Raw genomic sequence first — 27,256 nt, forward strand, 5'->3', positions numbered from 1 at the left:
ATTAATAATTAAATGTGAGATACTAAAGCTATTAAATAAACGTTCTTGGAAATTCTAGATGAAATGCTATACAAGAAGTCTGTCTCAATTTTCTCGAATAACAATAATTTTTCCACACCTATACGCGAACAATAAATTTTCATTAGTCCATGTCATGTCATTTGACGTTTAATGTCCTTTCTTTAGTCAGAAATTGAAGAGATAATACCAATCTCATATATAAACGATATACTTCCTTTTAAAATTTGGCAATTATTCTTTTTTGTTATGTTTATAGCACTGTAGGTGTTCAAATCGAGTATCAAACGGGCAGAGCCTTGCCGAATAGTTTTGGAGCCCCAGGCAAACTCCATACCTGGTTACTCTGATTCAATATTAATTACAAAAAATTCTATAGACTTTAATTCTACAGGTTTATTTTGGCGTCCGGGACACACGACCATCTTCGCCCCCTTAGTTACGCCCGCAAACGTGACGAAATTGTTTGCCACTCTACATTTACAGGGCTGTGGAGAGCTTGTATGGGGCCCGGAGATAGAGTAGACTTCTTTTGCCGCTTACTGGGCGCCTTTAGCAATGTTTTTGAACAAATAAAATATGTATTAATAGAATGTTTATTTTATTAATAAAAAGCTGTCTTAAAAGATTTTATTTTCTGTTAGTAAATATGACATTAATTTAATAGGGGTAGGAACAGCTACGGACCCTAATTTTTTTCGATCCCAGGGAAAAATCTCAGTTCTCCCCTCGACGGGTCCTGGAGACGGCCGGAGACCAAAGTGAATAAGGGGCATGTCTGCATCTCTTAGTAAATCGAGTTTGAGTTAAATTCTCACCACCCGGCCGTAATTAACGTCCGTTAGATTAAAAGAGTTTTTAAAAAATTAGAGAGAAAATAAAGCTGTTAGAAACTATATCAAAACTGGATAGAATAGCTAGTTGTAGTTAAAACCCCAACGTACAGTACCTAAATCCAATACTATTCTGTTCAAACGTATTTCAAAAATTCAAAATTTTTAATGCAATTATGATAATTTTGATTTTTAAAGTCGAAATTAAGATTTAAAGCTATTACATTTTGTATATTTACATATAAAAACCTGGCAGTTTTCTATCAGAAATTAACCTATCTTCATTAATTAATCTATTTTATTAAATTAAAATAAATAAGAACAATGTAGCCATATTTATCGTTTTTCTAAATTATGTCGATTGAATGACAATTGAAAAAATAAGCAAAACTATTTATAATGTTCTTTCACAATGAAGTATTGTTAATATCGATCAGAAAATGGCGCCCCGATGATTATGCGATGCAATTTTCACTTCTGGATTTTTAATTCTCCAAACTCGGGGTCGAGACTTGTGACTCATCATTTCAAAGTCTGAATTTGCACGCTGCATTAATGATAACTAGTATTTAAAGAGGATTACTTGGCAGGATTTTCTGTCACTGTCCATTAGCTTCGTCTGTTTCTCTGATGTCAACTTGGTGGTTTCCGTTTACAAATCTCATCAATACTTGATCTTGGAATGTGAGAATCATTTAAGATGACATACGCTGACTGGTTGCTCATATGAAAGACTATTACTGTATCATTCCGGCCACTCATAAGTTGGCTATTTTATTGGTCAAGATACTTTACGTTCTTAGACAGACTATTGTTTTTCTCAATTGCCTGTATAATTTTATCGTGTACTGTACATAATTGTCGAGGTTTTAAAAATAGGTTATTGTATACTCAGTGATGAGAAATGTTTTTTGGGTGCATTTTTTTAAAACAAGCTTTAAGCGAGTACCAACGTAGTCCATAACCTCCTGTATCCTTCGTACAGTACTAAAATAATATATGCTAATGATATACAAACTAGTAATATATAGTTTATTCTCATATTTTCACTAATTTGAATGTTTTTCGTCACGAATTCTAGTTTAATTAGGTTTACATAATAGCTCAAGACAGAAAATGGAGAAATAAAACTGCTTTAAATATATTTTAAGAGTAAACATTTTATTATAGGTCTATATTATTTAAAGAATTTATCTCAGAATTATTAGAAGAAAGGTTACGATATGTACTGTACTTTAATATACGGCAAAGTACGCCAATTCTTTGCAATTCATTCAAATTTTGTAGATTATGACTGTTAATACTTAGCCAGGATCGACTCGATACTATGATACTTATATAAGATATACTTATACGGTAGCTTACGTCACAATAGTTTCATAAAACTATAAGTAATAGGAAAATTATCAGGAATTCATTATGTAGCAGAAATTTCTGTGAAATCATGATCAAAATATTTTGTTTTCAGTAAAAATAAAAATGAAATGCGTAATTATAAAGTATTCGATTTATCATAGGGACAGAAATATTTACGATATTTTTATATAAATGATTCTAGAATATGTTTTTTTTTTTTTTTTTTTTTTTTTTAAATTGATCATATTGAAATGATTACTTTGCAGTTTTATGTAACATTTCGTTCATATCACAGTTTATGAAATTTACGAAAACAATTTGCTTTTTGTATCTTTCAATCAACGAAACTGACGATTTTCAGTTTTATTTTTCGCTTTTGACTCTTTCATATCCATAACATTTTCGTTATCATAAATTGGGGACTAGGGAATCGTTAAGTGCTCATTATTATACAGATTAGATACCTTTTCGAAAAATAAGAAATTTTATTAAGTCTGTAATAATATACTGAAAGAATAATAATTTAAAGAAGTACAAATTATTGAAACGGCTTATTACGATGCATTTTTCACTTGTTTTGTTTGATGGTTTGGTTGGTATTGATAAATTTAAATGAAGTTAAAGTTTGAAAAGAGGCGTAGATAAATGTCATTAGAGGAGAAAGAATTACAAAAAACACCGGAAAATAATATGATGGAAAATAAAATAATATCCATTGTTGGATATTAAGCTAATTTATCAAAGGATTTCGATACTACAAACACTTGAATGAAAATAAAATTAAATCGAAGAATTCTTTTCATTTTAGTTATGGAGCTTATTAGTCGTAGGGAAATTCAAGTAACTCTTCGACAAGCACAAATTTGTTGATGGCTTGCTAAGAGGATAAAAAATGACAAGAAAAATCGCACAGACAACGGAACCAGATATGTATTGATACAATACTTTATGACGGGCCAACGTATCTGTCACAATAAATGAGAAAAGAAGAAAAAAATTGAAAATTTAGAACGATATAACCAAAGAATAAGCTTATTTAGATTTAAGTAAAACTAATAACTTATGTTACAAATACAACAATAATAATATTGACATATAGCAAATGATTGTGCCAGTATTTTATTTTGTTTAGTAATTTAATTTAAATGCATGGTTCCATACAAGATATTAAAGTATTTACAATAATATTCAAAGTAATGAAATATTTCATCTCGTTCTAGAATTGTATTTAGCTTATGTATCCGACAAGCATATTCTGATATAGATATCTTCTTCGTAGTGAATGGGAAGTTTTCTGTATCTCTTTCTGTCGAGAATTAAACTTAATTAACGACGATTCAGCATCGTCTCTTCCAACTTCAGTTTTTGCTTTTTTAATTTGATCATTTGCATTATCGGGCCGATTCGAAATCACCGATATTTAACGCCGAGTGCCTTATCGGGCTTTGATAAGTAGACTGTTTCGAAGATCTCTGAATAAGTAGTCAAAGGGGGAACGATCGGTACCTATCTCAACTGAGACAACTTGTTCACTTCAAGTTGTCGAATTTGTTCTGAAAGAAAAAAACTTTAATCTGGCCTTTTGTTTACAGGAGTGTCCTTCGGGCATGGTGAGGGAAGACGTTTTCAAAGGCATCTACGCACAATTCTTCCCTCGCGGAGCGGATATCACCCAGTATGCCCACTACGTATTCAATACTTTCGATCATGATCACACCGGATCCATCACTTTTACGGTGAGTAACGTTTACATTTTTCTTTTGTTTACACGCGCAGTTCATCTGTATCAGAGAAGGTCGATTGTAGTGATTTAAAAACTCTATTTGAAAAAAAACACAGTGGATAGGGGTAGAAGCAAACATTGGATGTGAGATTAAATCTAATGTCAAGTCAAGAATCGACTCGAAAATACTTTTATCCGAAAGTAGATCCACCGTCGTCTATATGGGCTATATTTTCCTTTGTAGACCGTTCAATCGACGGAAAATAGAAGGGAAAGAAAAAGAAACAGAACATGTAGCAGATTTTTTGTTATGGGGAAAAATTTGTTATTTGTTTTATATAATACGTTTTTTGTCAAAAGTAAGTTGAATTATAAAACGTTCGATTAGTCTTCTACAAAATGAAAAAGTGAAATTATTTTTGAAAATGAAAATGAAAAAACACACAAGGTATTTTTGAAAGGTCTGGCTGAACTTTAATAGCGCGATTTATGGGTCATAAAAATAAAAAAAAATTCCATATAAACATGGGTCCGAAAATGCTTCCTTTCGAAACTGTAGCAATTTTATAATTAGATGTAATTAAAAACGTTTACATAATACATTCAAGTGTTCTTTAATACGATGAACTTTAACTGAGAAATGAATGACATTTATCTCATGTAAGGTGAGCTAACGGCAATATACTAAAGGGCAACGACTATACAGAGTACTTTTCAGATGCTGTAAACTGAAAAGGACCTACGTATATAAGAAATTTTTTCATTTTTAATAGGCTGTTAAAGTTTGGCGAGACCTTTCAGAAACACTCCGCAAGTTTGTAAATTGTACCAAAATCTTAATTCATCAATTAAGATACTCATAATATGCAAAAATTTATTTATTTGTATTTAATAAAATTTTATCAATATTTCATAAAATGTTAATAAAATCTGAAAAACATTAATAACAAATTTAACTTTTCTTCTGAGTATTGTGAAAAACGACTTAATTTTATTATACGTATGCATTACAAATATTTTAAATAAGTTTGATAAATAATATATTCAGTTTTTTAATTGAATTTCGAATTTTTATTGAAAATTTGCATGAACGTTTCAATAGTTTTCATTGCATGTGATATTCATTGTCGCTAGAATTTAGTGATTATTGAAAATAATCCAGTCTTATGGCACAGCTTATGGTTTCAATAATTCATAAAAGTTTAGTATGTGTATTGATCTTTTTCAAAAAGACCACAACAAAAGCCTGTGATCGGCTTTAGCTTGAACTCTCCTTTTACGTGATTTATTCTCGTAAAATGAGATTTGAATGGGGAAATAAGTAGAAAAATATTCTATTTCCTCTGCATGAAGTTTTCCTATTATGTTTATAACCAAATGCAAGATAAGAACTTAGCATTTTATTCTAATGTAAGCGCTGAGAAAATAGTTGCTTGACTTTCTCATCGAGTCACACGAATTTGACATTAAATGGATGCGTTATTTCCTAATTTATAATTCCTATAGAAGGAATGGAGCAACGAATTAGAAAGTGACATTTATTTCAGATGTCGCTTGCAACAGATGTGTGAAAAGATACGCGTAGTCCTAAATCATAGGAACTGTCGACGAGTAGTCGAAATTACTAAAAGCGAAATGAATCAAATGTTCTTCCGTTTGTCTTTTTCTGCACGATAATCACGCCTTATTCTGAGTTTCGTAGTCGTAGGAACTCTCGGACTGATCTATTTACAATTAAGATAATTCAAAATTATCGTTTCGTATGATATGTTTTTTATTGTTTATTCAGGATTTTGTAGTGGGACTGTCGGTGTTGGCCAGAGGAAGTCTTCGGGAGAAACTCCGTTGGGTCTTCGGTCTTTACGATATTAACGGTGACGGATTCATCACGAAAGATGAGATGACCAGAATCGTCAATTCGATATACGACTTGATGGGACGGGCTACTGAACCCTCCTTGGAAGATCATAACGCTAAAGAGCATGTGGAAAGAGTTTTTCAGGTATGTTTCTCTTTCTTTTTACTGGAGTATACTGCTTCTTATAGTGCCAATTATTGATGCTTTTATATCTGCAAATGTAAATTGTTAAATTCCGATAAAGTATGTCTATTTTTTTATATATATAAGAAAAAGCTTTTTTAATCTGGATTTTAACAAAATCTGCATTTCTATACTTGCTTGTTTGCTTCATCTTTTTCATATGCATATCTTTAAGTTTGTTAATAACATTTATTACTGACTTGGAAATTTATTAAGAATAATAAGAAGTAAATAAAAATGAATTAAATAAAAGTAGGGTTAATTATATTAAAATAGGTCAATAAAATTATATTAGCTTGTTTATGCATAAAAGGAGAAATGGTTTTAAAATGATGGATACAATTGAATGCTTTAGATTAGAACAGGAGCAGCAATAAATAAAATAATAAATTTTCCTGAAAAAATTAAAAATAATGTGTCCATTTTGAGATATTTTAATGAGTAAATAAAATATTCTATAGGATTTTAAAGTTATTATTGTAAAAGTTGAACTGGAAAGCTCTTTTTAGGACCAAAGAAGACCGAAACAGATAGTACGCACTTCATACTTTATATTAAGATATACATATATAAATTATTAGTCTAAGACTATAAACTATTAGAATGTGCTCTTAATTTGTAGTGATATGAGTGTTCGGACCCTCTGGAAACTGCGTACCATAGCTTGGAACCAGTCTTCTAAAATGCTTATTTTTCTGTAATAATGCGCTGTTTTTTATTTGCAAATAAATTTGCTCTTGGGAATTTGGCTTTTTTTCTGTCACTGCCTATTTTTATTTTTATTTTTTTCTTCGAAAATCGAATAGACTTTAAAATTTACGATAATTTTATATAATACATTCACCTTTTCCCATCGGAACAATAAAAACAAATTCGGACGTTTCCTGGTTGTTACAGCCTATAAGGAAATTATTTCACTCATAAATTTTTAAATTTTCATTAAATGTTTAAATCGCTTTAAGCTTTAATTATAAATTTATACCGTAGTAATAAAATTAAAGTTATATATCGATGGCATTCTGCATATTAAGCTTATACAATATAACAACTTTTATGTCATTTGGACTTAAAAAATTCTTCTATTTCTGTTTTTACAGTCGATAAACTTTTATTACTTCGGCCACGTACACTATCAATATGAATCATAAAAGCGAAATATCGGTATTTATTAATTGAGTGAATGCAGTTTACAAAAACAAATTTAAATTGATTTTGAAGGAAAACGTATTATCTCAGTGATAATATTCTCGCTTGAGATTGGTCATAAAATTTAAATGATGCTAACATTTCGAATAGTAGATTTCATATTTATGAATATTTGAAATGTATTAATAATATATTACGCGCATTTAAATTGTCTTTAGTCTTCACCGACTTTAAAAATTAATTTCGCAAGCAACAATATTTCGGTTTTAAAACGCACAATTGGCGATGCATTACAGATTTATTTCATTATAAACAGTTCGAAGGAATTATTATCACATTATACACTTTAAAGCAACAGTGAAAGGAACTGTGATCTGTAAAAACGCATTGTCAAGTGTGCGTTTGAAAACAGAAGTATCGATTTATTAAAAATGACGTTGACACCGATACCAAAACTGTATGTAATGAAAATTCTTGACACCACCATTACAGCTTTTGACATCGAACGATTACTTGACGTTCCCGATAACACGACTTTCCATAGCGAAATAATTACAAATGTAAAAGAAAGTCGATGAATGAAGGTTTCATACTTTATTGTGTTTCGTGTACATCAAAAATAAAACGGTAATAATTTGAAAACGATTAATTTATGCATGCTTGACGCCAGTTTCTGTAGTATCTGTAAGGTTTACAGGTGTGTTTTTGAAGATATCATTGGTTTTTTCATTTCGCGTGCTTTATAAAGTTACATTAGTTCCCTCATCTACAATGTATTTATGTGTTCTACAACTTTTAAGGAATGATGAAACTAATTTTGAGTATTTTGAATTTATAAAGATATTTTTAAAACTTATACTTTTATTAGAGTTCTTAATTATTTGTTTTTATTAGTATATTAGCAAATATGTACGTCATTGCCCGGCCAAAAGCTAAGAAGGATAAACGTTTAAGTGAAAAATATACTACAAGTTTGGTTATTTTAGCCTACCGTTGTTAGGTTTATTACGAAATGTTAAAGAGATCGAATCGAGAAGGGCGGGTGTTCAGATTCAATTAACGGTGTTCTATAGAAACCCTCAGAGTACCGGAGAATAAGCAGGAAAAGAGTGGTGAAAATCGACCAAAAAGCTAAGAACAAAGAGATACAAATATTCTATTATCTATATCTATATAAACATATATATAATCGATGAGAAACCGTCGAGTTCGACAAAGATTTCGACAGAACATAATGATTCCATGGAACTGTCTAGTCCAACAGACTAAACGATACTCATATTTTGCCCGGATGACGCGTATATCTTTAGTTTTTTTAATAAAATGTGAATCCGGATAGACAGAAAGTATTCTAATTCCAGTATAGTAAAGTTTGCTTCGTTAAGCTGTTCGTTCGCTCGCTTATTTGACGGCTTGCCTCTATCGAGCCTTATGATTTATCAATATACAGCAAGATCTCGCTTTTGCAAATGATGAATGGTTAGGTTAAGAAGCACGATTTGTTGACTTAAGTGGCAATCCTAGTGCCACTTAAGTCAACAAATCGTGCTTTTCCAGCTTATGACGGAGAACTGCCGAATGCTATTTACTGTAGAGAATACTCTGATTTACATATAAGTTACTGTACAGGATGATCGAAAGTAGGGGAGAGCGGAGCTAAAAGTTCCCGGGGTAAGTTGTTCCGATTGAAATAGCTCCACAAGGAAAAAAAAATATGTATAATTAGTAAATATGTCATGAAATCGAACGTTTCTGCGCACCGACGGCAGCTATCTTAATCAGGCCAGTGACGTCCGGTACATTGGAAAGAGAGCCTGTACTGTACGTCGCTGATCCACATAAGTAAATATTTTCGTGTTTGATATTTTTTGTATATCTGGCGAATTTAAATAATTAGCGATTAGTTGTTTGGTATTTTTGGGTGTACTATAGATTACTCCCTATGGAATTTCAGGACTTTGATTATATATTTGAACTCAGGGGACCGAGTCGAGTTCAACGGTACCCTATTTTTGGACCGGAGACGAAAAATAAAAAAGTTATCACACTTTTTAAGTTACCATACTTTTTTAATGCTCTCATGCAGACGGCACCGTAGTTGTTAGTATTGCCATCTTGCGGTAAAGTCTGCAAACCGTGACGTCGGACTACGGTCATCTTCCGGAGGGTAAACACGCGATACGAGAGCGGAGAGAGCGACGCGACTTCCGATCATCGCGCGATCGCAAACATGGCGGCTGTTCCTACTGTTCGTGCTCCCGACTGACTTCTCGTACGGGAGCCACCACACGCCGCCATGTGCTAAACTAGTGATCGATTCACGGTAGTTCTTGAACAAAGTAAAAAAAAAGGGGAAACGTCTACTAAAGGCAATTTTAACGGCAAGCACGCGACTCCCGATCGCGATAGCGAGGCCGACTTAGCATAGAGCGACGCGACTCCCTGTCATCGCGCGATCGCCGGAAAAAAGTGTGATAACTTTTTTATTTTTCGTCTCCGGTCCAAAAATAGGGTACCGTTGAACTCGACTCGGTCCCCTGAGTTCAAATATATAATCAAAGTCCTGAAATTCCATAGGGAGTAATCTATAGTACACCCGGTATTTTTATTCAAAAATATATCGAGTATCTTGATATACTATGCTAAAACTGTATATGTCTCGTAACCTAATCTAGTAGTTGCTGTTTTGAACTCATGTGTTATCGGGGCTAGATGTTCCCTTCTTTGGGGGCATGTTGTTCCAAGGTCACAGCATGCCCCAGTTCATCTGTACCGGTAATGCAGTAAAAATAATGTTTTTTTTTTTTTTTTTTTTTTTTTACTTTTGCAGTATGCGGACTTATATTCGAAAAACAACACGGGGTTCTGTATCTCGGGAGTTGATGCAAAGAGCTGCAGATGCAGTTATTAAAGATGGTTAAAAAATAAAAACTGTTGCCAGAGAATTAGATATTTGTCATATGACGTTATATAGATTTGTAAAGAAGTTGAAACCTGGAGTAGAAAACGCTGCGATTGGCTAAAAAAATGTAAGATTGGTCTTTATTGAAGAACAGGAAAACAAGTTAGCAGAGTATTTGTTAAATGTAAGCTTTACTGACGAAAGACAAATCTTGGATCAGCCAGGGTCATCAGGAGTTGTAAATTTGCCTGCAACTTCTGGTGTTATACAAGAACTTGGAAAGGATGTTCCTTTCTCCCCTTTTCTTTAAGTAAAAGTTATAAATGTTGAAACGTAAAAATGTTTTCTTTATAATAAATTTAAGAAAAACAACTAATTATTGATAAGATATTATTGATTAGTCCTTAAATACATACGTAGTTAAATAAATTATTTTTTTTTTTACATATTACACCTTCCGTAGATCTCGTAACAACTTGCCCCACCCTGTTAACAACTAGCCCCGAACCGGGGTAAGTTGTTACTTTCCGACTTTAGGTATTGTATTATTAATTATAAAAAAAACTTACAAAAAATCAACCCCAAAAACTGTATTTATAGCAAAGTTAGATATATTACCAAATTTTAATCTCTTAATAGTTATGCTAGAATTATGTTTCCTTAACAAAATATAAGGTTGATTAAAAAACGGAACTTGTAGCCCCGCTCTCCCCTAACAGAAAATTTGAAAAATCAATAATTCACTAAGTATTTACAATAGCATGATGCGGGTTTCACAACCATCAGATAACTCCTGAGTTGATTGCTTGGTTTGTATACCATCAAATTTTTAATGTGGTGCCCGTCATTTATGAGCACTGCCGTCAGACGAAGTATAATACAGTACTATAAACAGCATTAATGAGCATCTCTGTCGGTATTGCTGAAACATGAATGTGAATAGAGTATTTCAATGCGAACAATGTGGCTGGTCGAACTCTATACACCTCAAATAACCTCATAACTCCAAAGGTCTCAAGATGTACGATCCGAAGATTTTACAGGACATTTATAGGGAAAGGAGCGATTTAGGACACGATTCTCTCTAAATGTTGACCTTAGGAGTTGCGTGACAGGAGAAGCAATGCGAGGGGTGCGTCTGATTGCAGTGATGGGCACCACATTAAAATTTTGATAATAAACGAAGTAATGGGAGTCATCTGGTGATCGAAAATGTAACTAATCTGTTATTAAAATTATCTCGTTATAAACAAAACTCCATTTCGTTCTGTGCATTTCTGTGAAAACCGCGTCATGCTACAGTAAATACTTAGCAAATTATTGATTTTCGAAATTTTCTATTACTTTCGTATCACCTGCATTTTTCTCAAGTAGTGCATCAGTGCATTCGATGTGGTATTATAGTATAGTAAAATTTGCTCTATATTTTCGGATACATAAAATATAGTAATATCATACGGTAAGTAAAACGTTTTTAACACATTTTTACTTGTATTTTTGCTGTTGTTAATCGTAAATAGTTGCACAGCATTCGTCTGGGACTGCATTTTCTGCAACAACAAATTTATCGAATTCTTTCGGTTGTGAGAAACCAGAAAAAAAAAAAAAATGTCGAATTAAATAATTTCTCATACGAAATTGGTAGGAAAGCTGATTTAAAAAAAAAAAATATTTTAACGAAGAAAAGTAACTTGGAATAATATTTTGAATGAAATTCAATTGAGGAAATGGCTGTTACTTCTGTTTTGAATTCTAATGAGCCTTTTTTTTTTTCTCTCTTTTTGATAGAAATTAGACCTGAATCGAGACGGAGTGGTGACTATCGATGAATTCATGGACTCCTGTTCTAATGTGAGTATATTCTTATCTCAATATTATATTACGCAGAATAAAATTTATTTCTGTCAATGGTTCTTTATCAAAAAAGTATTTGTTTGGTTTTTTAAAGACTTTATACTCTATTGTCTATAGCGTGTATTTCGTCAGATCTATATTTCAAAATACTACAATTAGTTGAAGAATCTAATATATTAAAAAAAATCAACTATTCTTTCACAATCACTACAAAAATTAATTCTATTTGATTGGTCCACATCTTTTAATTTTGAAATCAAAATTACTCTACGTGTTTTTGACGTGTAATTCAAATTTATTTCACGTTCTAGACTTTGGTTACTTGTTTTACTTTTTAGATGATATTTATTTAATCAATCAGCTGATTTGTACATGTTAATTAGTGTAATAGATCACGCCTAAAAATTAAATATACTTTAAGAAGAATATGACTTTATCAGAAATAAAGTAGGCTGGTATACAGGAAGAGCAAATGACTATCTTTTTTGACACCCGTCTTTAAACTAGCTTTCAAAAAATAAGATTTTAGCTATTTTAAATTATCTTGAACATTATATCAATTGTTTTTTAAACAAAAATTAATGTCGTTCGTGTCTAAATGTGTAGCTTTAAATGTCTACTAGAACTTCTAATAACGTTAGAGAAGACAATCCTTTGCATGAAATAACTTTTTTTTATATGTTTGATACGGGTCACGATAAAGATATAACATAAATTTTTCTTAGAGAAACTTCAACTCGAAATCGGATAAATGATCAAGTGAATATTTCCGTTTTTAAAAGCTGAATTTGAATCCATTAGGCCTATATATATTCAGAATTTTTCATATATTGGAAGAAATATATAGGGTCATATCATTCATCATTCAACCTATTCCATCGTAGAGAGAAAGTAACATGTTGAAATCTCTTTTCGCTCCGAGAGTATTAAAAAGAAGGAAATTTTTTAAACATTTAGCTAGAGAGTCAGCGGATAAGAAACTCAGGCAAGGCCTAAAAAGAAAAATTCCTCTTAATTTAAACCCTGGATTTTCGGTTTATGAGACGGATGCCATACGACTTGGCCATTGTCTCTTCTAATGTAGTGCGGATCTGGTGTACAGTACTCCTGAGCGAAAGAAGATTTAAAAAATTTTGTTTGGCAAATGGGTCACATGAATATTTTCCATTTTTTTATTTGGCAAGATTTTTTCTACATAAAATATTCACAACTATCAATAGAGGAAGCAATAAATGTCTTCATATTCTATCCTTTTTCAACACCTCAGGAACACAGTTCCTTATCTAGGACCGGCTGTATTAACAGTGGTACTAGTTGCAAATTTATAAATGGTGTTCTGCAGTTAACTTTATATTTTTAATTAATTATTAGAACGCCTCTCAATTGCGCGAGGCCCTCTGATACAATGCTTATCCAGCTTACCTGAGCAACATCCTGACTTATTTGATATTGTTCATACGAAACAATTTGTTTGCTCATTCAATTATCATTAAATAAATTTTTGTAATGGTTACTAATATGTAAGGCTAACATTATATGATACAAGATTAACCCTTTTGTAGGTCGGCAGTGAATTTATGAGAAAAGTCTTCTAATGATTTTTCAAGTAGAAAAATACAGTAGAGCATCGATTATCCGATTTAATTGGGGACTGGGGTTGGTCGGATAACTGAAAAGTATGAAAAAATACATTATTAGTATAGTGTATTAGGCCTGATTTAAATACTAGCCTCCTTTCATGGTCGAGCCAGTGCTGCCAGCTAAACATGCAAAAATTTAACAAAAATAATATTAAAGTAGCCAAGACATAACCAAATATTGTAGCGCCACATCACTAGTGGACATTTAAATTTGCCGACTAGAACGCGGTCGGTTAATCGGGGATCGGATAATCGATACTCTACTATATCTGAAAAGAATTTTTCTTTTAAATTTCATTTCTAAATTATATTATCTAATTTTATCAATGAAAGAAAAGTATTTAATTCTACACGGATTTATCTATCCACTAATTTATATTATTTTTTCTTCTTTCTGCTACTGCTACATTCTTTACCACCTTTTCTTTGGCATTTTTTTCTTTCATTAAACACATTTTTATTAAATTTCATTTAAGAGATGTTGACACATATAATAAATATAATTATATAAGTATAATTTTTGATTTCATTTTGTTTACATTAATATAATTTCTTTTTTAAAATAACGTTCATCTTGTTTCTGTTGAAGAAAAAATGCTATATCAAGTTATTGTCTATATTTTAAAGTCATTCAAAAAATACAAAAAGAAAATTTGATATACCATTTTTTAATATTTTGATTTTAATGATTTGCAATTTATTGTATTGATAATAATTATGAAATCATTTGATTTTGGCTTTACATTTTCGGAATTATCTTATATTCGATATTAAAAGTATATGGGACTTTTGAAAGAATAAAACGATTTTGACAAGAATACAAATGTTAGATGTAAATTATTTTCCCGGCTGTTATAGAACAGAGGGAAAGTATTATAATGTGTTGGCCTGTACTTTGTTTTGTTTCTTATGGATTAAAATTTTCACATTTGGCAGGAATATAGGAGATATTGATGCTCTTACATTTTGGAGAGTGGAGATGGGGAGAGGGGTCATATCTCGAATGGGGTCAGACTTAATGAAACTTACCTTTTATTTCTAAATTTTAGAAATTATATTGAAAATTATCGGAATTCCTTCTTTATCTCCTTAACCTCCAGTTCGAGTGGCGGAAAATTCGTGTAAAGAGACCTTGCCAGTGGCCAGCTTTTTTTTTCATTTCGTCAGAGTAGTACTGTACAGTACAGTATTTAAATATTCTCAGTTACGAATGTATAGAATTCTAAATGTAGACTATCTTTCAATATAATGAATCAAAAGTGATATTGAAATTATTAAAATTACTTTCGTTGTAGAAGTAAATAAGACTTGTATTGTTGACAACAGTACGTTAGAAAAGTTCTTCAATGTTTCTTGTATTTAGAACCTAGTGTATGTTTAGATATTACAGAGATTACATAAGCAACATCCTGATAAACTGGTGAAAAGAAATATGCATCTAATGCTGTTTTCTTGCCAAAAATAATTTTAATACTATTAGGCCTACTTCGCCACTCGACTTTTTAAATTATTGATTGGATCATTTCATATATCGAGTTCAAATAAATTGACTCAGTCCTTACGAAGCTTACATTTAAATTTCCACTAAAATCTATGCTGAAAATGTTTTTATAATATTATAATACAACGATATGAGATAAGCCATTTACACAATTTAGTTTATGTATTAACCTACAGATGGCGTTAAGATATTAGTATTTGTGTACAGATCTGTAATGTGAACTTTACTTTTATCAATACATTATATGCTATATCATAATAAAAGTACAGTATTTGTAATACGGTGTAGAGGATTATTACATCACTAATTCTTATATTATTCTATGTAACTATATGTGTCGAAAGTGGCCGAACCTTGACACGAAAGGAGCCACTAAATATAGGGCCTTCCAGAACTTCTATGGGGCCCGGGATATAGCGGGTCCTTTTTACCTCTTCGCGGACTTCTTTGGGTATCTTTATTTAGTTTTTTTTTAAACGAAGAGTAAATACATGGAGCATTTCTTTATAAATAAAATGATTTAAAAATTTTATTTTCTATTAGTAAAAATAACATTGATTTTATAGATGCACTACGAGCTTCTATTGAAGCGTTATTATATATATATATGTGTGTATAAAATCAAAGTCAGAATGCATAAAATATCGTAAAGTGCATAAAAAAATTAAAGTTAGCGCCGTTTAATTAAGGACGAGGGAGTAGAAAATATTGAATTGCCTAGATATAACTCCTTTTAAATTGAAAATATTGTTATTTAAAATTATATTTGGCAACCGTTACAGTTTTTCTCCTAATTCTAGAAGTAAAAAGAATATTCGAAGAGATTAGGACTATACGTAAACCTAAGCCAAGTTGTGAGAAAGCAGCTATAGATAATATACGGAGAGCTTTCTACTAGAATTTCGGCTGATGATATCGGAAAATTTACTTAAAAACAATTGGCTAAAAACCCTCGTAAACAATACAAACGACTTTAGCAATCACTTCAGATTTACAAGATTATTGACTATTTTCCAAACATCTTTTATTTGCAGTCTGTGTAGACATATTACGTTTAATATCGCAACTTTTTTTTAAATCGGAAATCATACTGAAAATTTACATATTGTAAAAATGAAGTGCTAACGGTCGATAATTCTTAAAAACTTGAAAAATTATTATTTTATCGATCTTCCTAAACTGTAATCTATAGCTTTATAAGGATACATAATTCCGTTGTCATTTTTTTTCGTTGCAGTTAAGTCATTACAATTTAAATTGTTCAATTCGTTACTTACCGATTTTATTTTTCATTCTTAATACATTTTTATTTATTTTATTGTTTTCTCGTCTTTGGTACTTGTGTTTTGTTAGGACAATTCCAGTTATGATTTTTTACTTTCCCCTGCTCTATCATATACAAGAGAAGGAAAGAATGGCGATCGGTCAAAAACTTACTCCCAAGATTTTTACATTTTTGGACTCGGGATCTTGAAACGTTAAGAAATGCAAAAAATTCGGGGGATTTTTCTTTATATATGGTTGTTAGTGTGTGGGGGGAGCAATGTTGTTTGCCCTGTTTGAAGCTTAATAACTCTTGTGTTTTTTGTCAAAACTTTCTGAAATTTTGCATGGAGGTTTATTTGTTAGGCATATTGATGCTATTAAATTTTGGTGATTAAAGGTCGAGGAGGTGAGGAGATAAGAGGGTTCGTGTGTCATATCTCCAGTACGGTCGGACTGAATGACGATTTTACTCGTTATTAGCAGTTATAATTTTTTTTTATAAAACCCATCCCTACCCATAAAATTAAGTTTTTTGCCATTTTATAATAATTAAAAATATAAAATTTTTAAAAATAAAATCTCGTAACATATGGCGCCACCAAATGTTACCGAGAAAGTTAAGCAACTCGTTGCCGGATTTTTTAAATTAATATACTGTAATCTTTGTCTAAATTTTTATTTCTTATCTCATATTGTTCGATTTAAGACATTTGAAAATATATTTTTTCTGTTCTTTCTTATTTTTCACATTACTGCACAGTGACGGATCCAAAAAATCTCTAGAGGGAATGCAAAAAAGAAACAGTATGCCTTTTAAAATACTTGAGGTACCCGGCTTTACTTGGAAAAATTATATATTAAAGTTAAAAAAAAACATCGAATATATAAATAAATATTAATATATAAATCGAATGTGAATTTTCAGCTCCAAAGTTTTCAAATACAGAGACAAAGTAATGCTTCCGTATAAACAACATTATTGGTTGGTTACATGGAATCGTTTTTGCACTAAAAAAAGAAAGTCAACAGTAGAATCCGATCAGATATTAAAATTTCTCTGCAATAAACCGCAGCTGGTATGTACTATCCGATCTGGAACTGTTGTTATGAAAACAAAGCGAAGGAAAATTAACTCTGATACTAATTGAGTTTTTTGAAAATAGGAAATAATAACTGCAAAAGAAAGGCAATGTGCTTACGCTTAAATTCGCCTTTATGGAGGGCCGAAAAATTAATATTATGATATAATACAGTAAAACCTCGTTAAGTCGAAGTTTAAGGGTAAAAACATTTCGATTTAGCACCCGATTTTAACACCTGATTTTCTTAAATTTTTCTGTGGCCGTAAATTTCCTATTACCGAATCGTTTGTCAAGAATCTGTTTACGGAATAATTACAAAATTGTATACGGATTTATGGCGCATCCGGGGTCGTTATCAAGGCACCCCTTTATGTCCCAATCAGAACACTGATAACATACTATATCAGTAAAAGAATGGTTGTATTCGGTATGAAGCCGTATTGTTTATTTATTTGAATCGTCTGTATTCACACGGAATATAAAAGAAAAAGATCACAGACCTATCAAAGGATGGAGGGTATACGAGAAAATAAGTTCGAGTTAAAAATATAGTAGTCTTAATGCGACCTTATTATATGGAAAACCTTATATACTGTGACCTGTAGAAAACTTCAAGTTGACGCAGTTTGACTTAGCCAGGTTTTATTGTATTAAAATAATAAATTTCCAACCTCTGAAGGAAGATCCAGCTGCTCTCTGAACACCTCCTAAATCCGCCATCGTTACTATACCTTATATTACGTAAAATTATATCAAGATATCTAATTGTATTTTTATCTATCCTGTCCATTATCTCAATTTTATTTTACCTCTTTCAGCTTAAAGCTATTATTATATCTTAATAATGTAACAATATATACATTATTTAGTTTAAACCCATTATCGAAAATTATAAAAATACTTCCTCAAAGTATCTTTCATTTTATAATTAAGAATATGTCATTCGCATCGAACGATTGATTAATCTTCTGGTGATATATTTTAAGTCTTGATTTTTTTTTTTTTTTTTTATTTCTGCGAATATTTAATCGAAGATAATGTTAAATAATAATCGACTCGATGACTCTCCTTACTGTATTTCTCTTGTTATTTTTAAATTTCCTGTATTTATTTTGTTATCGCATAAGTTATTTTAGAATACAGTCGTCCGTCAATATCAGTTTCTGTATAACTATTCGATGATTTCTATATTTGTCTTGATAATATCATTTATTATAGTAACATACTTTAGTAAAACAGTTTTACTGTTTACAACAAAGTAAAACTATAACATGTAGTTGTATTTATAGTTTTATCAGTTGCATTTTTAAAATTTAAAGACTAATAAAAATATTATAAATAAATTTTTCTATTCTGTCCTTTTTAATAGGTTTCCTTTATTTTGGGTTCTATTAAGCTGAAGGAAGTATGGTTTGTTCAATCTTTGTATATCTTATGACTTTCGTCTCTTAAAACGTTAAATATTCCTTTTCTTTTTAAGCACAAGACTAAATAAATTTATCTATAAACTAATTATAATGTTCTAATTAATTATATCGTATTTTCGCGGCATGCCGCATAAAAACGGAGGAGACAAGCATATCGGAAACCCAGGGTTACTGGCCGACTAAAATATAAAATTAATCAGATTTAACGAAACTAGTTGTTAATTAAACGTTAAAGAAAACGTTCTTCCGAGTGAAATAAAAATAATAACATTGTAAAAATTGTAATTTCACTGAATTAAAATAAGGAAGAGCGTTTTCGTTTACAAGAAAATAAAATAATTAATGACTATAACAGTAGTAGTTAGTCAGTGTGGGCTACACTGGCCATTCATCCAGACCTTAAAAATAACACCTTTCTCTCAAATGACACACAAAACCGATGTTAATGGGTGTAAGACGAGATAATTTACAGCGAGTTTCTTAAATTTAATAACTTTATTGTTGCGTTTTTGAATCGAATAACAATAAGATACACATAAAAAAAGCATTTTCGGAATTACAAGGATATTTTACGTCGTTAGAAAGAAGACAAAATGAAGAAATTAAAAATATAATCGTAGTTTTTGATGTAATCTGACAGTTTCACAGTTTCAGAATAAAATCTCGTTCGTTTTTACGTGACGTAACTCGTTCGTTTGTTTTAATGCACCCTTTAGAGAGGGATCTATAACAGGCATTTCCCAGGATAAACCGGCATACCGGTTTTTACCATATGGAAATACGTTATCTGATTTCATGGTCTCCCGGATAGACCGGCATGCCGGGTCATTCCGAAAAAATACGGTAATACTAGTTTTTTTTATAATAATTATAAAGAAACTATATATAGGTTTTCAACAAATTATAATAATTTTACGAGAACCTAGTAAAAACTAAGTAATAACGAGCAATTGTTTATTGTGATACGTGTGATTTATTGTGATATGTGTGACGTATTAGTCATATTGAACATTACACTTTACTTGATAAAAATTTGTATAAGCCATCCCGAATATAAAACAATTTTATTGTTTTATGGTTTTATTGAGTACTAACTAAATACAGTTCAAAGAAACAATAGAAAAACTGTAACAAGATGATAACAAAACTTAACACTTCAAATAGATACGTATTAGAAATAGAAAGTTAGAATATTACATTACTAAAACGTAAAAGAAAATAAATCAATTGATGAACTAAATATTTGTAAATGGATGAACCTCTTATCAAAATATATAATATTCGTAGAAAAGTAATTGCTGTGAAGTTTTCTATCAATACACATCTGTTAATTTAAATTCCATAGTTGGAAAAAATTACAATTTATAATTTAATGTCTTCAGCATTTAATTACATTCTGGATTTAAAACAATCAATAGAAGTACAAATAAAGTTAACTACATAAAAATGCGAAGAAAATATTTAGAAATTAAAGATATTGCTAATGAAAATTTCTGAAAAAATAAATTCCATTAAAGTCCATTAATTTAGAGTTCATTAAATTGGAATTAAAAATAATTCGGCTCAAGTTTCCTCCAATCAAAACAACAAAGTAAAATCGTATTTACTGTAAAAGTCTTGTAGGATTTTGATTGTAAACCGGAAACCTGTCTAACGCGGAAACGGAACAGATTTGGGGCACAAAGAACGTAATTTAATTTAATTTAATATGAATAATAAGATATGAAAGGCAACACAAAGAATTACACTAATTTTTTGTATGTTACACCCAGATTTCCGCAAAGTGGGTTCCGCAGAACCTTAAGGCTTCACAACTGAAATTCTAGGGCTCTACGAATCTTTTCAAATGTTTTTAAAGTTAATGGATCAAATGCATTATTTGTTTATTTTATAACTATTTTTAAGCGAACGGTTATTTATTTGAGTTGGCAGTGCACCTCGACATGGTAGGTGCCGTTTGCTCTTATCACGCATCATTCGTACATTTGACATTTCATTGAATGATTAAAATAAAATATATATAATTGCTTAATAATAAACAATTATGCGTATTTTAATCATTCAACGAAATATTAATAAAAAATAAAACATTTGAGTCTCACGTTTTATTTGGCCCACCATTTAATAAGATTGCCTACTTCCGATGTAGTGTGATATATACGCCGGTTTTAGCAGAACTCACAACTTGGCCTTGAACAGATAACTGAAAGCTAAGCACAGATGCAAACTAATAGTTTAAAATTGTTAGTGTCCCAACTAACAAACCCACGAACCCTGTACAAATAAGTAATTAATACGTATTTAGAGAAAAAGAACATTAATTTATAATTAAACTGTTTTCTCGGGTTTTTTGGGGGGCAGCAATTTGAAAAAATTGTAGACCTATAAATTCCCACTGTCGTCGTTGTCTGTCTGCATTTCCTTAATTTTGAGAATGGTGTTACATAGATTAAATACGAGAGACCAGATATGGAAACAGGAAACCCGATTAATTATATACGAACTTCTGATTTGTATCGGAAGTTACGTTATTTCAATTCAAAAATTTCCCCTGAAAGGTGTTAGATGACGGTTGTTAAAGGAAAAGTATGATGTACTGTACAGTACAAGGACAAACCATTACTAATTTGAGGTGGAGAGCATATATTATAAATTAAATATATTAAAAATTGCAGGCCGGCATTTCGACAATGTCACAATAAATAATTGCTCGTTTACATAGTCTTTCTTACGTACAGTACGTTTGTCTGAATCCATAATGAATATACAATATAATCACCTCATTGTAATCTCTTTGAAATTTGTATATTCTATTAATAACCGATTGGTAATATTAAGCGGAATAAATAAGACTACAGTTAGAAGAAATTCTGCTTTTATCGACTTTCAGATTATGCTAAATAATTAAAATATACATTACTTGAAGATTGTTTAACTATAATAATACTGTATATAATAATTCAGTGTTTGTCTGCTGTTTTCAGTGCCGTTTTTAACATACAACGATAGCTGAAATAAACGCCGGCCATTTTAAATTATTTTGTTGCGTGAAAACGACTAAGCGTCGCATGCATAAAATTTAACGAATTCACATTTACCGATTTTCTCTGACGTCTTTTATGCATACGAAATAACTACTTTGTTACCGATGCTATTTGCAAGCATCGGTAACAAAGTAGTTATTTCGTATGCATAAAAGTACAAAGTTAAACTATGACGTCATTAAATTGACAGTACTCTTATTGTTCTGATATTAAACCAATAAGAACAGGCTTTCAAGGTAAACCGTCCAATTATAGGAAAGGTTTCTAAGTTTTGTTTATGGTAAATTCAACATGTTGGGGAAGAAAGTCACGAGACAAAAATTTACATTTCTGTTTATATCCTGTCTACACTTGTACACTCTGTGTGTTTCGGACCAAGTGAAAATAAAGATATTTTGTTTTGACTTTTGAAAGATTTCCTCTCTTTGCTAATCAGAAACTTCACCAGTATAATAAGTCCTATTAACAATTAACATTACTAACAATCATTATTACTAACAAGGTTCAAGTAGACAGGATATACACAGAAATGTAAAACAATAAGGACATAGAGATAAAAAGAATTAATTATATTTTAGTTAATTACACTTTCTTTAGCTTAACAGGTACAGTATTTGACCTTAAACTCTGCTCAGTGATTAACTTGAGATCTTGTACTTAGAAATATTTTATATTAGTGTCAGATTAATTTTATTGCAATCTCTAAACCCTATACTTTTGAACCGAGAATTTTTGTCTGCTTATTCCGCCATATTGTCTGTAACTTCTGCCACCACCTCGTATCCGCAAAACATTGCAATGGTTTCCTTACCGCATAACATCGCGTGATCGGTTAAAATGTTTATGCATTCCAAATTACTGATAAATGGCGTCATACGCCTATTCCGAAATTCTACCGATCGGTGAATGTTTTATGCATGTGGCTCTAAAATGATGAATGTTTAAACTTTTATTAAAGCATCGGTTAAGTCCGATAACGATTGCACATATAAGCCATACTTTGAGGCTGATAACCAGAAAATGAGGCTTAAAAATGTCTATTTATTCGTGAAGTTTTATAAGTTAGTGTATTTTACTTATATGTTTTAGGACTTATAATTCTGATGAAAATATACGTGATTTCAATAAGCGGATTATAATGTACTATATTTCCAAAAACAATCATTATTACTATCAAACAAAAGATAAGAAAACATAAAATATTTTTTAAACCAGTATATTTCTGTATATTCTCATCCAGTGATCGCAATATATACAGGATGAACCAAAAGTAGGTGGACAGTAAATAACATTTATTGAGATTACATATACAATTTTATCAATGCAAGTGCTGAAACTGCTGTCCGTCACAATTTATACATCTTTGAAGTCTATAATTCACCATTTCACGCTTCGACAAACATTTTTGAGCAAGTATCTTTATGTATTAATTTCTTGAAAGCGTCTCTAATGTAATTTTTCAACCTTAATCACAACTAAGTTAAATATACACCATTGTCGCATTGTTATAGTATAACCCTAACACAAACCTTATTGTCTACCTACTTTTGGTTCACCCGGTATATTACGAGTAATTATTTATTGTGACATCGTCACAATGCCGGACTGCAATCAATTTGATTTGATATTATTTTTGAATTTAACACGAAGAATAGAGATAACTTAGCATGTTATTAATAAAAATATAATGAAGTTAAGGAATTATGTTTTCGTTCATCTGATTAGAATAAATCAAGACTTTTCTACAATGGAAATGCCATAGTATCGATAAAATGTATAGACCAATAATAAAAATAAAAGAAAAAAAACACATCGTTTAAGCGCTATTTTAACGTAAGTAAATTAAAAATTCTCTATAATAGAAGTAATACTCAAATAAATAAATAAACAAACACTAAAATAGCGTCTTCACAATCTGTCTTTTTTCGCATACAATAACTCAGAAACGCAACAAAGTCACATGGCGGAGTTATCTTTTATTTGAAGGCTCTCCGCCTCAATACATTTTTACATTATAAATCTTCCCAATAGCTATATATAATTTGCTATAAATTTTATGGACTTGTGGACCACAGTTTTCAATTGGAAAGCTCACTGAGATTTTATTAAACCAATATGTACCGTACAAATTGATTTGATAAAATCTCAGTGAGCTTTCCAATTGAAAACTGTGATCCATAAGTCCATAAAATTCATAGCAAATTACATATAGCTATTGGAAAGATTTATTGCAGTAGGACGAAAAGCAAATAATTATAACATTTTTGAGTATTTATTCTATTATGCAGAGTTTTAATTGTTTATTCGTTCTTAAATTTTTTTTATCAATGGTATATTTTTACACCGTGTCACCGCCAGTGGGTTTTAACAAGTTTTAAATGGCGAGGAAGAAAAAAATAAACCTCAAAATAAAGGTTGCCTCCATTGTATGAGTTTGTCTCTGAGGTGTGCGAAAAAGGCAGTTTTTGAAGAGGCTCAATTTATTTCTTTATTTATTTTTGAGTAGCTTGTATAATAGTAGAATTTCTATTATACAGAATCTTTAACTGTATATTCGTCCTTGATTTTTTATCAATGGTATTAATAAATTATAACATGTTTATCTAATTAACTTCACAAGTTAGTGATTCTCGTCAGACGTCGTATCTTATTCTTCTCGGTTTTGTTACTTTTTCATCGTCTGGCGTTTGACAGATCGAAGGAAAGAAAATACATTTACAAAACTTTGATCTTTAAACAAGTAATCAGAAATTTTCATTGTATTTTTTGCAATCGAAGTTGTTTATTTACTTTATAAAGGATGTTTTTGAAAATGATTTATTCAAGTAGGAGATTGCCCATTGGAAGAACGCCTCATTGATTCTAGAATGGAAACCGAATAGACAATAATTCTCGACATAAATACTGAATTACAATTTTAAAACTATCCAATTTCGGCCAAACTGTAATGGTACAAGTACAGTACATATACAAATAAGTTATTGTAATAATCTAAGAAACTTTCATTTGATTTATTGGGCGTAGCGCAAGCTGTACGATCGACTTTGATTTTGCTCGTTACGAGTGAGTTTGGCCCATATTAGATTGGCCAGCATTAGTGAAGAATGGAAATGAGTTTCCCATCCGAACGACTATTAAGAAACATGAAAGTTCGGATTGGTTTTTTGTGAAAGTTTGGGTCTTTCAGGAAAAAGTGTAGTAAATGAAGTAATAAAGAAAATAAATAGATTGCTTGTGTTATAAACGAGATCGAAAATGGAGAGAGCTAATTCGGTTCTCCTGGTAGGTTACATTCATTAACCAGAATTACAGTAGTAAGTATAGTAACTAAGGTTTCATGCTCCCAAACAATGTAAAACGTTATTTATTTTAATTAGGCTGCAATTTGAAAAGAATTGTAGCATAGTGAGTTAATTCAAACAGTAATCTTTTTCTAAAATCTGTTTGAAATTAACGATCTTGTATATAATATTGGTAAAGTTTTAAAAAAGATTAAATTCAGAAATAAAATTTAAGAGTTCGTCAAGTTCATCTTTGTATACATAATCACACAAATATAGGTACATCACCGATTGCCCGACAGCTGATAGTCCTAAAATTCTGATAAAATCGTAAGGTTTCGCTGGAAATTCCCGTGGCTATCGCACTAGATCATTAGACGATCACAAATAGCATTACGCGTGATGCGCGTTTTTTCTCTAAAGGCTTCATTTTTAGTAGACAAGTCATTCTTGTAAACTTTTCTCGTAAACTTTAAACTAGTAGATTACTTTTTTCGGGAATTTTGCCAAGAAATTTGTAGTTTAACAAAATACAAAAATTTAGGTTTGGATTTTTATTCTCCAATTTTTATAATACAAAATGTTCTTAGCAGTCCACGGTACTTTGGTGAGGCTGGATAAGCACGATTAATGGGTCAGATGCGCATTGTAGAGTTATTGTTACGTAACCGAATTATCCGTTTTTCATCCGGTAAAACGGATAATGTTTATGTTTATATTTTGTTTTCTAAAATCATTTTAATAAATAACTTGGTGAAGTCGCCTAGACTATTTAAACTATATTTATTTATATTTACCCTTCGTATTCGATGGTGTTCGGAATCGTTAATGGAAAGAAATTTATTTGTTTTCCACAGATTATTCCTCGCGAAATCTGTGAAGACAGTGGTAACACCAGACGGACATATTTCGCGCTGCGGTAACGAGCGCGCCTGCGTTCGCGTCTCGATGGTGGGTTTGTCCGGTGGGAGATTTGTACTGACGATTTGTTTTTATTTGCAGGACGACAACATCAAGAACTCCATGACGGTGTTCGACACGGTGCTCTGAGGTTCCGCCCGAGGACCGGAAATCAGCTGCGGAGCGCGGAGACCGACGGAGGGAATCGCGCCGGCCGGAGGCGGACGGCGCGTCGGCGGTTTGGCCACCCGTCGCCCGGGCCACGCGCGAAACGGCGGCGCGGGACACGTGGGACGCGCAAAACCTTCTGGTTCACTTCTCGGCGTCTTTCTCTTTCACTCTCTTTTTCTCTTTCTCACTCTTTATCTTGGTCGATCGCGAGTAGAGTCTAGTCGAGCGTCGACCGACTTCTTTCGTCTTAGCGTCTGTTCGACACTTTAGTCCGAGTAGAAAAAGCGTTTCGTTCCTTAGAGCCGATTCGGCTTGGGCCGATGAAGCGGACCGTTCCGTCCCCTAGACGCACCATTAGATCGTTTCGTCCGTCGTCCAACTCGGTAGCGGTAACATAGTCGTAGAGGTAGCATTAGAGGTAGCGCTAGTCTTAGCGGTAGTTTTAAAGTAGAGGTAGTGGAGCCGGGTAGTCGTAGCGGTAGAGCGCGTCCGTTCCGCGTATTTCCGCTTCCAGTCGACCGCCGGCGGATCGACGCCCGTCCACCGACGTCGTTCCTGCTCGTGGAGACACCGTGCCTTCTCGTCACCCGACCTCCCGGCCCCGCCGGCCGCCGGTCGTACGTATTCCGGCGGGTCCGCCACCCATTCGACCCGCTTTCCATCCGCGCGGGACTCTGTTCCGCGCCCTTCCTCGGCCGCGGGCGTCGTCCTCCCGTCGGCGGCGGCTCGTCCGGCGCCCGTCCGTTCTTCGGTCGACTTCCCTCCGATACCTCGGCCGAAGCTCTTCAAAGTACTTTATGCTGTAAATAAAGTTATTCGCACGTTTTTCTCTGTCTTCGTCTTCTCCGCCGTCGCCCTCAAATCCTCCGAAATATCGAGGAAGCTTCGGTAGAACGGACGGAATAGTCCATTCCACCGAACATTCCTCCATTTTTTCCTCGAAAGACAAGACAAATTGATAAATAATAAATACCCTCCGAAATACGTCTCGGCATTTTCTATACGGAAATCGGGCGAACTATTCGGATGTGGCAAAGCGAAATACCCACACTCCCGTCGGAAGGAACCGTA

General features: G+C 32.1%; 1 protein-coding gene across 1 annotated transcript in view; it reads left to right on the forward strand.

Annotated features, from left to right (window-relative positions):
* Window positions 1-27,010, forward strand: part of LOC136980704 (A-type potassium channel modulatory protein KCNIP1-like) — a 48,366-nt gene extending 21,356 nt beyond the window's left edge. Inside the window, exons 6-9 of the mRNA XM_067276893.1 lie at window positions 3,800-3,943; window positions 5,720-5,932; window positions 11,808-11,870; window positions 26,117-27,010. Coding sequence (XP_067132994.1) covers window positions 3,800-3,943; window positions 5,720-5,932; window positions 11,808-11,870; window positions 26,117-26,164 — 468 coding nt within the window. The 3' untranslated portion in view covers window positions 26,165-27,010. The remainder of the gene's footprint in view (window positions 1-3,799; window positions 3,944-5,719; window positions 5,933-11,807; window positions 11,871-26,116) is intronic.
* The last annotated feature ends 246 nt before the right edge of the window (window positions 27,011-27,256 follow it).

The sequence above is a fragment of the Centruroides vittatus genome, unplaced genomic scaffold (genome assembly GCF_030686945.1).
Source record: "Centruroides vittatus isolate TY-2023 unplaced genomic scaffold, ASM3068694v2 contig_717, whole genome shotgun sequence".
NCBI lineage: Eukaryota > Metazoa > Arthropoda > Arachnida > Scorpiones > Buthidae > Centruroides > Centruroides vittatus.